The 14,611-nt window shown below is 49.1% G+C and overlaps 1 protein-coding gene across 1 annotated transcript in view; it reads left to right on the top strand.

The window, feature by feature from the left end:
* Positions 1–9,039: 9,039 nt before the first annotated feature.
* The window catches only part of GRIN2A (glutamate ionotropic receptor NMDA type subunit 2A), a 364,034-nt gene continuing 358,462 nt past the window's right edge, over positions 9,040–14,611 (top strand). The window contains exon 1 of the mRNA XM_077773268.1: positions 9,040–9,468. Coding sequence (XP_077629394.1) covers positions 9,055–9,468 — 414 coding nt within the window. The 5' untranslated portion in view covers positions 9,040–9,054. The remainder of the gene's footprint in view (positions 9,469–14,611) is intronic.

The following is a 14,611-nucleotide window of genomic DNA, read 5'->3' as shown; positions in this document are numbered from 1 at the left end:
GACAGGGTTTGGAGAGTTTTCAGATGAACATGTGGAGGTCTGGGAGAGACGTGGATCGGGGATGCACCGTACCTTGTCCTATATAATAATCTATAGTCTGTGTGTCTGTATTATATGTGTGATAATGTATATAATCTTTTCATCTGACTATTGATTTGCCTCCTATAATATTCATTGTATAGGCATCTGGGTAGCTCAGTCGGTTAAGCATCTGGCTTTGGCTCAGGCCATGACCTCATGGTTCATGAGTTCAAGGCCTACAGCTGGCTCCATGCTGACAGTTCTCTCTCCTTCTCTGCCACTCCCCCACCTGCATGCTCACACACACATGCACATGCTCTCTCTCTCAAAATAAAGGTAAGAAAATAATATCCATTGTGATAAACCAGTAATCAGTCAGTAAACTGGGTTCCTAACTTCTGTGAGCTGCTGTAGCAAATGAATCAAACCCAAGGAGGGGGTTGTGGGAACTTCTGATTTATAGCCAGGCAGAAGCGCAGGAAACAACCTGAACTTGCAGTTGGCATCTGAAGTGGAAGGTAGTCTTGTGGGACCGAGCCCTTAACCTGTGGAGCCTGACAGTATCTCCACGTAGAGTCAGATTTGAGTTGAACTGTAGGACACCCACTGGTGTCCAAGAATTGCTTGGTGATGTGGGGGAAGCCACCCCTCCCCCCAACTTTGGAACTGGGTATAGAACCCCTACTGTTCTTGGAGGAATTCACACTAAGACATAGAACTTAAACAAAGTTCACTATAGTGTTGGGGAAGGCAGAGTGATTTTACTCCTGTTCTACTGATGAAGGAACTGAGGACTTCTCAAGATGTCAAAAATGACTCCTTCCAAAGTGGTAGAATGTAACATTATTCTTTTTTTTAAATTTTTTAAACATTTTTTATTTCTGAGAGAGACAGACAGCATGAGCAGGGGAGGGTCAGAGAGAGAGGGAGATACAAAATCTGAAACAGGCTCCAGGCTCTGAGCTAGCTGTCTGCACAGAACCCGATGCGTGGCTTGAACCCATGAACTGTGAGGTCATGACCTGAAGTCAGATGCTCAACTGACTGAGCCCCCCAAGCACCCCTATTCTTTTCCCAATTGTATGTGTTGGTGTCTGCTAGGCTCCTGTTATAAGAGATATAAGAGAGGACGGTAAAGGGTTGCATTGGGTGAAGACCGACAAGGTCTTTGCTTCTGTCTTAATTTTAGTTCTCCAGACTGGCAGTGGATTTATTTAGAAAAAGCCTTCCTCTCTGAGTAGAACTACTGATATCTGAATAGCTAATGGGAGCAAGAAGGGATTTTTAGCCTTTTGGATAAGAAATTGTAGGACAGTTAACTATCACCTTGGCTGATCCCAAGATCAAGACCTTCAAAAAAAAAAAGTTAGAGTCATTGAACATCAAACATGGAAGGCAGCTCTGAGGTCATCATGGCTAGTGTAAGACTTTATTTAACAAATGGATAAACTGGGCTATAAAGAGGAGAGTCTTAAATAGAAGTTAGGATCCAAGAGAAAGTAAAGGAGACACAGGTCATCAGAGTCAGGTTATGCTAAACTCTGGAATCTCTGAGAACTTATTTAGGAATGTCACATTGGGTGGGGCTACCCAGAACCTGGAACTGAGCAAGCTTAGGATGCTCTACCTAAACCTAGAGAGAAATAGTTCACGAGTTGATTAATGATGATTGCCTTGGTACAGGACAGATGGGTACTGTTTTTCTACTACTGTAAAATATAACATCAAGACTCCTGGGACTGGGGTTAGCCCAAGAGGTGGAATTTGGAGGGATGGTGAAGCTAGATTACCAGTGACAAACCAAGAACTATTGGTGGTGGCTAGGCTGGTGTTTAGGTTTCTTGGCCACCCTACATTACTTTTTTACTCTTTCTGTCTCAGAATTGTATGATACTGCTTTGGAATTCCTGTAACCTTGTAGAATGTGAACATCTACTTTATTTTACATAGTAGGCACATAAAACAAGAATTCTTGGATACTGCTCCAAATTTTGCCTTTGGTTTAGTCTCCTGTTAGTCTCACTTTCTCCATATGCAAAATGAAGGTTTTGAGCTAGGTCCAAAATTTTCATAGGATGGCAACAGCTATTATGTGGGATAACATTAGGTTTTCATGATCAATTTCTTCTGATCATGATCAGTTATATTGCTGGATTAATAAACATTGTTCTAACCTACAGGACTTCTCAGATCCTTTAATGTAAGAATTCACGTGAAAGTGACTCCGGTATGGGGCGTCTGGGTGGCTTCGTCGGTTAAGCATCTGACTTCGGCTCAGGTCATGATCTCACGGTTCATGGTTTTGAGCTCTGCATTGGGCTCAAGCCCTACATCAGGATCAAACTGGGATTCACTCCTTCTCCCTCTGCCCCTTCCCCTCTCATGGTTTCTCTCACTCTCAAAATAATAAACAAACTTAAAAAAATAGTGATTCAGGTAGGCAGAGTTCGCCAAATTTTCTGAAAACAATGTACGATATAGTCTCAGCTTCAAAATGCTGCCATTCTTTGCTCATTTCCCTTGAGAACAGAGATGTCAAGAGAAGCACAATCAATGATTGGCTTATTTTACTTGTCTGCTATAGACATGATTTGGTGGTTGGTTTTTAACCACAGAGTTCAAGTGGCTCAAAGCAAATGGCAACCATGGGGGTCATTTCTTTACTAACGCATTTGAAGATAAATCAATCAGATTGAAAACAGCTGAAACAATTTGTTCTTTAAGACTAGACCAGGTAATTTCAGTTACTTTAATGATGTGACTGGCCATAAAACCAATTGGCAAAATTGATTGCAGAACAGTATGACTTGGGGGCTTTTTTTTTTTTCTTTCCTCATAATCTTAGTCAGCATAGCTGCTATGAAGATGTTTCATCTGAAACTCTTGAGCAGCAGCATCCTGGTTGGCCTCCTAACCTCTGTGGAGGGTTTAGCATTAGCAGTACAGCGTACAGCATTGGGCAACTTGTCATGGTCATGTACACACTATTTTTTTTTTTTTACAAATAGTTTATTGTCAAGTTGGTTTCCATATAACACCCAGTGCTCTTCCCCACAAGTGCCCTCCTCCATGCCCATCTCCCCCCTCCCCCCCCACACCCATCAGTCCTCAGTTTTTTCTCAGCATTCAAGAGTCTCTCATGGTTTGCCTCTCTCCCTCTCCCCCACCCGTTCCTCCCTTCTTCTCCCCCACGGTCCTCCGTTAAGTTCCCCCTAATCCTCCTATACGTGCAAACATAGGGTATCTGTCCTTCTCTGCCTGACTTATTTCGCTCAGCATAACACCCTCAAGGTCCATCCATGTTGCTACACATGGCCAGATTTCATTGTTTCTCATTGCCATGTAGTATTCCATGGTATAGATAAACCACATCTTCTTGATCCATTCGTCCGTTGATGGGCACTTAGGCTCTTTCCATGTTTTGGCTATTGTTGAGAGTGCTGCTATGAACATTGGGGTCCATGTGCCCGTATGCAGTCATGTACACACGATTATAGTCTCCACTGGTGTAGTGGAGTTCCCTGTGTCTGACCCTAAATGGTTCTCCACACTGGGGAGATGTCCAGCCTGGGGCAGCCCTAGCTCCCTGTGCCTGCAGGGACAGACTATTCCATCAAACTGGGGACAGCCTGGGGTGCCTGGGTGGCTTAGTCGGCTAAGCGTCCAACTTTCGCTTAGGTCATGATCTCGCGGTTCGTGGGTTCGAGCCCCGCGTCAGGCTCTGTGCTGACTGCCAGCTGAGAGCCTGGAGCCTATTTCAGAGTCTGTCACTCCCTCTCTCTCTGACCCTCCCCTGCTCACGCTGTCTCTCTCTCTCTCCTAGAAATAAATAAAACACAAAAAAAAAATAAAAAAAAAATTGGACAGCCTTCTTTCTCTATTCAAAAGAGACAACACCAGTTTGATCTACCTTTCTATCAGTCTGGTCAGGAATGACTTCAAACTCTTCCATACCAATAGTTTTTTGTTTGTTTTGTTTTTTGTTTTTAATCAAAGACTTTCACAGTCAACATTGATAGGCAAGCATGGAAAGTGTGGTGGATCATCACCAGGGCATCATCAGAATCACCTAGGAATTGAAACAAACGTCACTCCTGAAGATTTTGATGGAGAAGATTGACAGTGGGTACAACCACTTGTCTTTTAAAAAGCTCCACAAAGGGGTGCCTGGGTGGCTCAGTCCATTAAGCATCCAACTTCAGCTCAGGTCACGATCTCATGGTTTGTGGGTTTGAGCCCCATGTTGGGCTCTGCTGACAGCTCAAAGCCTGGCGCCTGCTTTGGATTCTGTGTCTCCCTCTCTGTCTCTCCCTACCCTGTGTCTCAAAACTAAACTTGTGCTCTGTCTCTCAAAAATAAACAATTTTTTAATTAAAAATTTTAAAAAGCTCCATAGGTACAATCCACATGTCCAGCCATCAAAGATGGATACACAAAATGTGGTTTATTCATATACTGGAAAGCTACTCAGCAACAACAAAGAAAAAGCTATTGTTACACGCAGCAACATCAATGTATCTCCCAGACATTAGGTTAAGTGACAAGAGCCAGTCACCAGAATATGTACAACATAGACTCTATTTGTATGAACTTTGAAAATAAGCAAAGCTTATAAATGGTGCTAATAAAATTATGATTTTTACTGGGGGGTTGGATTAACAACAGAGAGACACAACACTTTCTCAGGGTGGTGAAAATACTTTAGACCTTGTTTTGGGTGATGGTCTACACAGGTGCATATAATTCCAACACTTGAGTTCTTAAGAGATACATTTAACATTTTTTAATTTTTATTTTTAATGTTTATTTTTGAGAGAGAGAATGAAAATGAGTAGGGGAGGGGCAGAGAGAGAAGGAGACATGACCTGAGCTGAAGTCAGACGCTTAACTGACTGAGCCATCCGGGTGCACCAAGAGATGTGTGTTTTATTGTGTATAATTTATATATTATTTAAATAAAAGAGCCCAACTTCCCTGTAAGTCTCCAAACTAGGGCCCTGCCCTTATGCCAAAATCCAAGAAATGATTGTTTTCACTCAATCTAGCTCAGCCCATTTACAGCCTCAAGAAATGGAACACTTCTCTCCTTTGCCATATTTCATACAACCCACCATTTTCATCTACCTTCCAGAATTTCTTCCTTTCTGTCTTTTGAATAATAAAACTCTAGAGAACTTAACATACAACAGCCAGCTTACTAATGAACCCATAGATCTCCAGGAGCCTTTCCTTTCCTGTCTCCATTTTAGTATTCAGCCTTCCTGGAAAGAGGCCCGCCCTTCCTAGGCTACCTTGTAGGGACCTCATGTTTAATGAGCATCTACTATGTGCTGGGTTTTTGTTGGCTCCTTTACCAAGGCTATCTCGTTTTCTTTTCAAAATAACCCTAAAAGATAGATATTTTCACTGTTCTTCTCCACTTCCCAGATTAGCAGTTGATAAGGAACGATAAATATATAGCAAATCCAAAGGTGATACCAGGCTGAGGAGTGGATACAGGGTTAGAAAGAACAGTGACTGCAAAACCTCTTATAATTTAAGGCCTCTTTCTCTCCGGGGCCTGAGGTAAGGAAAGCAAGCATCTGGGAGTTGGAGAAATACAGCTTGGGTGTAAAAGGGACCAAGGTGTGCATTTGACCATGTTTTTCATGCTCAGTTGCCCGAATTCAAGCCAGCCGGGCCCCACACACCCGGGCAGTCCCATGCTCTCTGGCTCACCCCTGCTGGTAGCTGAGAAGTGGAAGCTTCAGGGCGACTTTTGTTGGATATAACTTAGAAAACAAGAAGGAAGCAAGTGGGGGATGTAGAGATGTCTTTACTTTTAGGATTATGGCTCCCTGGGATCAGAAGAGTGGGTTCCCTTACGGAGGTGGTGAGGCACAGGGAGAAGCATTGGAGCAGATTCTGTGGTTGTGTGTGTGTGTGTATGTGTGTGTGTGTGTGTGTGTGTCGGCGCGCCTGTGCGTGGAGGGGGATTGCTGTACCCCCCACAAGGCACTGGGGGAGGAGGAAGCTGTAGCCGAGATCTGAATAATTGATTCTTCAGCCGCACCAGACGCTCGGGAGCGGGCGGAGAGCGCGGTTTCAGCACCAGGGACAGCGGCAGGCGCCGCAGGNGAGGGGGGCCGGGCCCTGCGCCGCCGCCGAGGGACTGCGGGGTCCGCCTCGGCCCGCCTCCGGGGAGGGCGGCTGCGGGCGGAAGATGCTTTCGGCCACCGGAGCTCCGAGCCTCGCCGGCTGTCGTGGGGGCTGCTGCGTCTAGCCGACTGAGAACAAGTGCCTAAGTTGGCGTGGGGGCGCCCCTGCCTGCCTCCTCCTCTTCATCCGGGGCGATCGTAGCAGAAGCACCCCTCCGGAGCCCTGCTTTGCCAGCGCTGTGAACCAGGGTGGCGAGGCGCTCTCCGGACTCCCGTCGGGAAATCGGGAGCTGAACGCCTGCTGGCGAGCTGGCCCCGCAGCGAAGGGCCCAGAGGGAGCTGCCATCCCCCGCCCGCGCCTCTCCGGCGGGGACCGCGGGGATCCCCGGCCACACGCCGGCGCGCGCGCTCACACACTCACTCACACACACACACACACACACACTCGCCCTCACACACACCACCAGCCCGGAGCCTGGGCTGCGGAGAGGGCTCCCGGCCGAGCTTAGAGGACCGGGCGGCTGCTGTCGGGAGTGGGGCGGGAAGCCGAGCTCCGGCTGTTGGGGGGAGGCGCCGCGGGGCTAGCGGGACCATGGGGCTGGGTGAGCGCTGAGAGTCGCGGCCGCAGCCATCAGCCCTGGAGATGACCAGGATCGGCCACTGCTGAGAACTATGTGGAGAGAGGCTGCGGTGAGTGCTGGCGCGGGACGCGGGGCCTGGGCCGCCCCTTTGGGGGAAAAGACGGTGGGAGGCCTGGATAGGAGGGGGCGGCAGGACCGCAGGAGGGTCGTTGCGTGGGAATGATCGCACCTCCCTCGGGGATCCGGGACCGCGGGAGCCTGAGTCCTTCCCTCCCCCTCTCCTGCCGGCTCATCGCAAACTCAGCCAGCCACCCCCCTCCATCCTCTCCTCTTTCTTTCCCTACCCCCGTTGCTCAGCAGCTCCTGGCCGAACAACTGCCAGCAGCCGGCGCCGGGGAGGTGGTAGGGGGTGAGGGTGGAGATGCCCAGTTAGCTTCTCGTGCGTGGCCAGCCTTGGGCTCCCGTTCTCCTGTCCGCCCAGGAGCGGAGCGGAGCTCTGCTTATCGACGGGGTCTGAGGCTCCGCACAGGGGGTCTTGGGCCCGGAGCTGCAGCTCCCCCTCTCTGGTCGAGCCCCCTGGGCGCACAGGGGGCTGTAAGCATTGCAGACTGCAGCCTGCTCCCCCCACCCCCCCGTCCCCTTTCTCTTGCCTGCGGGCTGACCCGGCCTCTCCGTCTCTTCTCCACCCTGGTAGAGCCCTGCTGCAGAGCCTCCGGCTGGGATAGCCGCCCCCCGTGGGGGCGATGCAGACAGCGCGGGACAGCTAGGGGAGCGCGCGGGGGCCGCAGCATGCGGGAACCCGCTAAACCCGGTGGCTGCTGAGGCGGCCGAGATGCTCGTGCGCGCAGCGCGCCCCACTGCATCCTCGACCTTCTCCGGCTACAGGTACGTCCCAGCGGGAGACCTGGGCTCAGCCGGCCTGGGAAGAGGAAGACTCGACCGGAGAGAGAGCGGGAGAAGGATCAGGGGGGAGAGGGAGAGAGGAAGCGGGAGAGGGATGATCTGTAGCGAGGTGCGGGAGGAGCACCAGGGGGCGCTGCGGCTCCGTGTTCGGCTGTGCTCACCCCAAGAGTGCCTCGGCCAGACCGAGTTCTCCCCAACTTCCCCTGGCTCCGGCAGCGCCGGGCCCGAGGGGCGCGCGCCTGTGCACGCGTGCACGGCTGTGCTGGTATTTGCAGGCACGCGCAGTTGTGCACCTGGCGCGGTACACGTGTGTGCACCGACGGAGGACGTGTGCGGACTCCGGATGGCCGTGGGTACCGCTACGACCTGCGGCTGTGCGCAGAAATGCGCGCGTGCCTGTGAGGTTGTGCTCCCCACTGCTCACATGCACCCGAGACTTGGTAACAGGATCTGGAGTGGGGATCCTGGGGAGGGTCCGTACAGCTCGTGTCCGTCGGAGAGCTGCCAAGGAGCCCCCCTTCCCCCCTCCCGCCCCCCTCCCCAAGCAGTTCTCTGCCAGCTCCCACGCGCCGGCCCACGGGTGGAAGCGCCTCCCCTCATTTCTGGGATTCTGCATTGCACGCGGCGTTCATGAGAGAGGGCGTGTGTGTGTGTGTGTGTACGTGTGCGTGTAGGGGGCGGGTCCTAGGGCCTTCTTGCAGTTGAGTGGAAACCGCTCGATGGCCCCTCCGTGCGAGGTGGGGAGAGCCCTAATCTTCCCCAAGCACCTGGGGCGCACGGGTGCACATCCTCATTCCCATGCATTGGCGGGGGTGCCTTGCGGGAGGGGAGTGGGGTCTGCAGCAGGGTTCGCGTGAGGCCAGGTCTTTGCTGTACCCGAGGGTTCACAGGGGGCGGGGTCAGTCATCTAGCACCGCGCGGGAGCAGGGCTGCGGAGTCTCGGCACCGCCTCCGCACGCGGGGGCTGGTCTGTAGTTGGTTCCTTTGAGCAGGGGGCGGGGTCGGCAACTTGGTCTCAACTAGCTGAGTGCGAGAGGGGTGGGTGGAGGGTTTGCTCCGTGCGCCTACGCTCAGGGTCTGTGGTCCATAGCTAACTTGGAGGTGTGGTGGGAGCCGTGGGCAGATTTGAATATGGAGAGGAGGCTGGAGACTGGGGAAGAGAAGAAGGCTGGATGCAAAAATGGATTTAGGGATACAGATGGAGGATTAGCTTGGATTGGAGTTGTGGACAGAGTTGGGTCGAGGGATGCGGATGGCGGCGGGAGTGGGGAACAGAGCCAGTGACCCTGTCAGCTCGCGCTGGGGACGGGCTGTATACCTGGCTCCTAGAGCAAGGGGCTGGGTCTGTAATCCTTTGGTCACTGTGGCCCTGACTCTCCCTCTCCGCCTTGCAGGGACCGTAAGTGGCGACTATGGGCAGACTGGGTTATTGGACCCTGCTGGTGCTGCCGGCCCTTCTGGTCTGGCGCGGTCCGGCGCAGGGCGCGGCGGCGGAGAAGGGTCCCCCGGCGCTGAACATTGCGGTGCTGCTGGGTCACAGCCACGACGTGACGGAGCGCGAACTGCGAAACCTCTGGGGCCCCGAGCAGGCAGCAGGGCTGCCCCTGGACGTGAACGTGGTAGCCCTGCTGATGAACCGCACAGACCCCAAGAGCCTCATCACACATGTGTGCGACCTCATGTCCGGGGCGCGCATCCATGGTCTTGTGTTTGGGGACGACACCGACCAGGAGGCGGTGGCTCAGATGCTGGATTTTATCTCTTCACAGACTTTCATCCCCATCCTGGGCATCCACGGGGGCGCGTCTATGATCATGGCTGACAAGGTAAGTCACAGAGGTGACAGGCTGCCGGGAGCAGGAATTTGCTGACCGTACTGCCCCGACCACAGGTCTCTGGGAGCCTGTGGCATCTGTTTTGGTCTGAGAGAGGGTCGTGGCCACTGGCCCTGCTGAGAGCCGGGTTTGGCCTTTCCAACCCAAAAATGAATGGAAGTGCTTTCTTTGCCTTGGTTCTGAGGTCCTGAGGCATTTGGGGTATACCACCAAGCGCTCTGTAAATGGCGATGCGTGAGGGGGTGGTAGAATGCTTGGAGGCTTCCAGATAGTGCCCAGAGGTGAGCTTGCGGATACTTGAAACACTACAGCTCCTGTTTCCATGATGCCAGTTTTTCCTGATTAGTGGGAAAGTGTCCGTTTGTCTCCTCTCTGCGGTAAGCAACTAAAACGATTTTTAAAAAGATTCAACGTGGGTATGTTATGGAATGCAATGCATAGGCTTTAGGTAAAACACAAAAGGGCAGAGAAATATGCTTCCACGGTCGCTCCAGGTGGAGAGTTTGAGAAGTCCCAGGCTGCAGATGCACAGGAGAATGTTCCTCTAAGGAGTGGGTGTGAGTGGAGAGAACTGACTATAGTCCCTGAGCACGGAGGGCCTGGCATTTTCCTACTTGTTCCCTGGGTGGGGCTGTAAGGGGCGCCCAGAACGTCAGAGGGAGGGGTTGCCCCCCAAGGATGGGTTTTGGCATGAACTTGGAGAGTGTCCGAACGAAAAGAAGGTGTGTCCACATCTCTTGGTTTAGAATGAGAGAGGAGGTTATTCTGTGAACCATCCTAGAGTGTTGGTTTGGGGAAGAGGGGAGACTCTAAGGTTGGGTGAGATGTTACGAGGGCCTAGTTTGAGGATTGTGCAGAAGTAGAGGGATGGGGGAGGGGTCAGAGGGAGATGCCTAGTGAGGAAGGAGAAGAAATTGGAATTGTGGGTGCATTGCATCTCTAAGCCCCAGAAAAGGCCGGGGTGAGGTAGGAAGGGGAGGACAGGGTGTGTGTACTTGTGTGCCGTGGTACCCAGCCCTGACACCGTCTTGGACGGTGTTCCTTGGATAGCAGGAGACATTCTAATGGAACGAACAGACATTTGTCAGAGCACTTTGCTTCTGACGCTCTCAAAGCACTTTTATATTCATCAAATCAGATTCTGCCTCTGCCTCAGCAGTTCCCACCAGCTCCTTTGGGATCCGTATTAATTCTTCCAGGCCTCCTGGGCTGCAGCACATTCAGCCGAAGTATACAACCAATGCAGTATCTTATTAAACATTCATTTGAAATGGTTTGCAGTCTAGCAGAATTCCTCCGTGCGGCCGAGCATTTTCCCAGCCACCTCTCAGTTTGGGGGAGCTCTTTTCTGGGATGAAAGAAAGTAGGGAACAGCTATGCTTTGCCACCGGTCTATGTGCTGGAGGAGGTCTTGGAGTCTCCTAGGACATCCTGCAACTTTCAGATGAGGGGCCTGAGGCATAGGGGGCAGTTAAATACTTGCCTGAGGCCACACGGTGGGTGGTGGGGTAGATCTTGGTCTTCTGGTCTCAAGCTGTGATCTTACTTTCCAGCAAATTAAGCCTATCCTTTAATTTTGCCGTCTTAACTTCAGGAGGGTTAAGGAACTAATCTCATTTTATAGGAGATCCTGCGCCGTGGGCAGGTGCAGTGACTCAGAGCCTAGGGCTTGTGCATAAGGACTGACCAGTCCTCTGATAAAGGCATGGAGAACTTCAGTTTCTGGCGTGGGGTTGGTGATTTGGGAATCTAAACATTACCCACCGATCCCTCCTCCCTTCTGAAGTTTTGACCAAAAAGGCAACACACAAAAGATAGTAGCCATGCTGAAAGAAAATTATGGGTTGACTGGGGCCCAGCATGATCAATGGAGAAATCTGGTGAAATCTGACCTAGAGAAGGTGTCTTGAGTCTCGGAGGTCTGAGCTGGCAGGTGTGTGGCTCAGACTCTTACCTGACTTACCCATCTGACTGTAGGCAAAAAAGCAGGAACAGAGAGTGGGCTCAGAATTGAGTACCCATTTGGCATATGGTGACCCTGCCCACTGTGAATGTCAGGCTCTGACCCTCACTAACCGGACCAGCAACTGCTCTTCCCTTAAAGGGGTGTGAGAAAGGGAAGTGTGAGGGCCTCGGTGGAAGCATCCTCTGCTCCTATCAAATGAGACCGCCTCTGGGAATTGGGCAAGAGTGTGAACCCACTTCAGAGTAAAGAAGGAAAAGAATCCAGAAACGGCAAGAGGAAGATAAGAGAGGACCTTTGCAGAGAAGTCAAGATAGGAGAGAGATTTAAGAGGGGATGTCGGGAGAGGAATGAAATAGTCCGTTGGTTCGGAAATTGTGAAGGGAATTGTGGGGGCTTGCCAACTTGGTCTTGATGGCAGGGGATCAAAGAAGTGAGCAGATATAATGTTGGGGTATATGTTGAGGAGAGGTGGGTTAAAGAGTGGTATTTTGAGAAACCTGAATGTGTTCAGGAAAGAGATGGTCTAAAATGTGAACAGTCCTTCCTTCCTTTAGTAGCACATCTCGTTGGCTTGTGGCTTTGCCACCTGTTTCTTCTGGAGCTGAATGCTGAGTGCAATTTGTTTGGCTCTGAAGAGGCAGCCATGAGATATTGCCTAAAACTCCACCTTGCTTGGTTGAGTGTGCCAGCAGTGTTACAGCCACAAAGTCTGAATCTCCCCAGACTGAAAATGCCTTTCTGTCTCCCCACTAAGATGATGTTCATTTGGTGAAGCCCAGAACATACCTGTGTTGTTTTCACTTCCAAATGGGTAACATGAGAGTTGATAGTGCCCCCATGGATAAGAATGGTAGTTAATTTGATTATCAGTTAAATGCAACATGTCCCCCTCTCCAACTTTACTTTTCCCTCCGTCTATGTGACCCACGTAAGAAAGAACAAAGCCTTAGAATAATTGAAATGTGTTAAGTGGCAGATTTTTGTGATGTTAACTTACAACAGAGATGTTAATTTTTGTTTCTATCAGTGGGTGGTCTTGAAATATAATTAGAGGTGAAAATAATGTTTGATGTAGATAAAGTTCTAATGTTATCTTGGTTTGGCCACTTTGATCCTCTCCCAATGAAATACAACTCTGGCTAGGGCAATAGCCCCTAGTAAATCAGGCAGATGCATTAGACCTTGATGTTTCTTCTCCGTGTCCTCACCTCCTCCTCCCTTTATTTCTAACCGCTCCATTGGGGAAAAGACCAGGCTTAGATTTTAGCTACATCTAGCCATGTCAGTTGCTGTATGGATTTTGCTTTCTATGTTGTGTCTAGCCATCTCATCTTCTCTACTAGAGTGTAAGTTCCTTGAGGATAGTCTTTGTGAAAAGTGTGTTTATGTGTATTTGAAATAATGAGTACTCCTCCTCCACAGCTTATAAAAATAATGTGGTTTCACTGGAGAGCACTTAGAAAATATATTAACATTTCAAGAAGGAAATAAAGTTCTTTCCTCTAAGTCCTTTCACCAAGAGCAGCCACGGTTGGACATGAGGGTCTCTTTCCTTCTAAGCTCTATTCACTTAGTTTTGTTTTTGTTTTTGTTTTTGTACTTTGCCCTCTGTAGGCTTTTTTTAGTCATAAGATTCATGTTTTTTTTTTATTTCCAGAGAAATCTCAGCCATTATCTGTTGGGTGTTTCCTCTCTAATATTTTCTGTGTTCTCTTCATACATAGTTACTCAACTAGTCCTCCAGGCATCTTAACTTAAACTTTTTTTTTCAGTTTTTTCTCTCTGTGTTATCTTTGGGAAGGTCTCCTCAGCTCTATACTCGAGTTAACTGACTCTTTTTATTTGTATCTGGTTTATTATTTTGCCTTAACCAGCTCTTTTTATTTGTATCTGGTCTATTATTTTACCTATCAGTTGAGCTTTTAATTTTGACAATGGTTCACCGTAGTTCCAAGATAAATAATTAGCCCCTTTATGTGCCTTCCTGCTTTTTTGTTTTATAAAAAAAACAAAAACAAACAAAAAAAAAACTCTTATTACTTTGTGAATGTAAATTCTTCCCCTATCCCTTTGAGGATTAAAAAAAATACTATGAAGACCTTCTCTGACTACTCTAGCATCTTTGTTTCTTTGGATATGAATTCTTTGATTTTGCAGATTCTAATCATTGGATGTTCTTGTATTTCTCTAATGTCTCATATGTCCTCACACGTTTTATTTGTGAACTTGAGGTGATTTTATGATTTCTTCTGCCCTACGTCTGCAAGAGTATGTGCTTTTAAATTAGAGCTCATGTCAACAGCTTAGCTCAGAGCTCTCTCCCTGCTCTATATATCCTCTGGTGCAGGCTTGGGTCCCAGGCTCACGTAAGTTACTTCATTTTTGCTCCTTGACACAGACGGGGGCATCCTTTTTGGCTGTGACCCTGGGAAGCATGATTCTGGGTCCAGTTTTGCCTCTTATTCCCTGGGTAGATGTTAGGACTTCTATTTCCATGGCTCACATTGGACCCATCCCTCATGAACCATGTGACTTTGAGTCCTATTTGAGATTGTAGAGTCTCATCTTTTGATTCATTTATTTTTAGAGAGTCATCTTTATTTTTGATCCGCGATTCCCTTTTCTTATTTCCAAGCAGTATTATGTAAATTTTAAAACCTCTAAAGATTTATCTATAAATTCTGTGTCTTAGGAGCAGGGGTGGGGTGGTTACTGAGTGTGTTCACTCTGATTTTGACCCAGTTATATTTTACAACCTGCTTTCATTTTTTTCAAACTTGATTATGTATTCGTGGAATTTTCCCTTATTAAATAGACTCAAACATGATTTTAAATGGCTGTGGAGTATTCTGTTTATACCACAGTCATTGTGACTAATATTTCTATTTTTCACCTTTAGTAAGGTTTATTTCCGGCTCACGTGTGTTCTTTTTGGCACCTTGTGCTGATCTTGCCCTTGGCATTTGTTTCTTGGTAAATGTTTGTTGACTGAATGAATCATGTTACTGGTTCCGATGCCAGCTCACTGCCGTTTCCAGATGAACCTACCACACTGTGTCCATGCAGTAGCTGTTCCCTAAATGCTGACTGATTTAATACGTGTGTGCTAAGTCTCCCCTTCTTTCTAGTGGGTAGGTAATTACTTGCCATCCTTGGGATTAACAGAAA

Source organism: Crocuta crocuta, unplaced genomic scaffold, assembly GCF_008692635.1.
Source record: "Crocuta crocuta isolate KB4526 unplaced genomic scaffold, BGI_CrCroc_1.0 scaffold16, whole genome shotgun sequence".
Taxonomy (NCBI): Eukaryota; Metazoa; Chordata; class Mammalia; order Carnivora; family Hyaenidae; genus Crocuta; species Crocuta crocuta.
The sequence above is the reverse complement of the archived record's forward strand: the minus strand, read 5'-3'. Positions and strand labels throughout refer to the sequence as shown.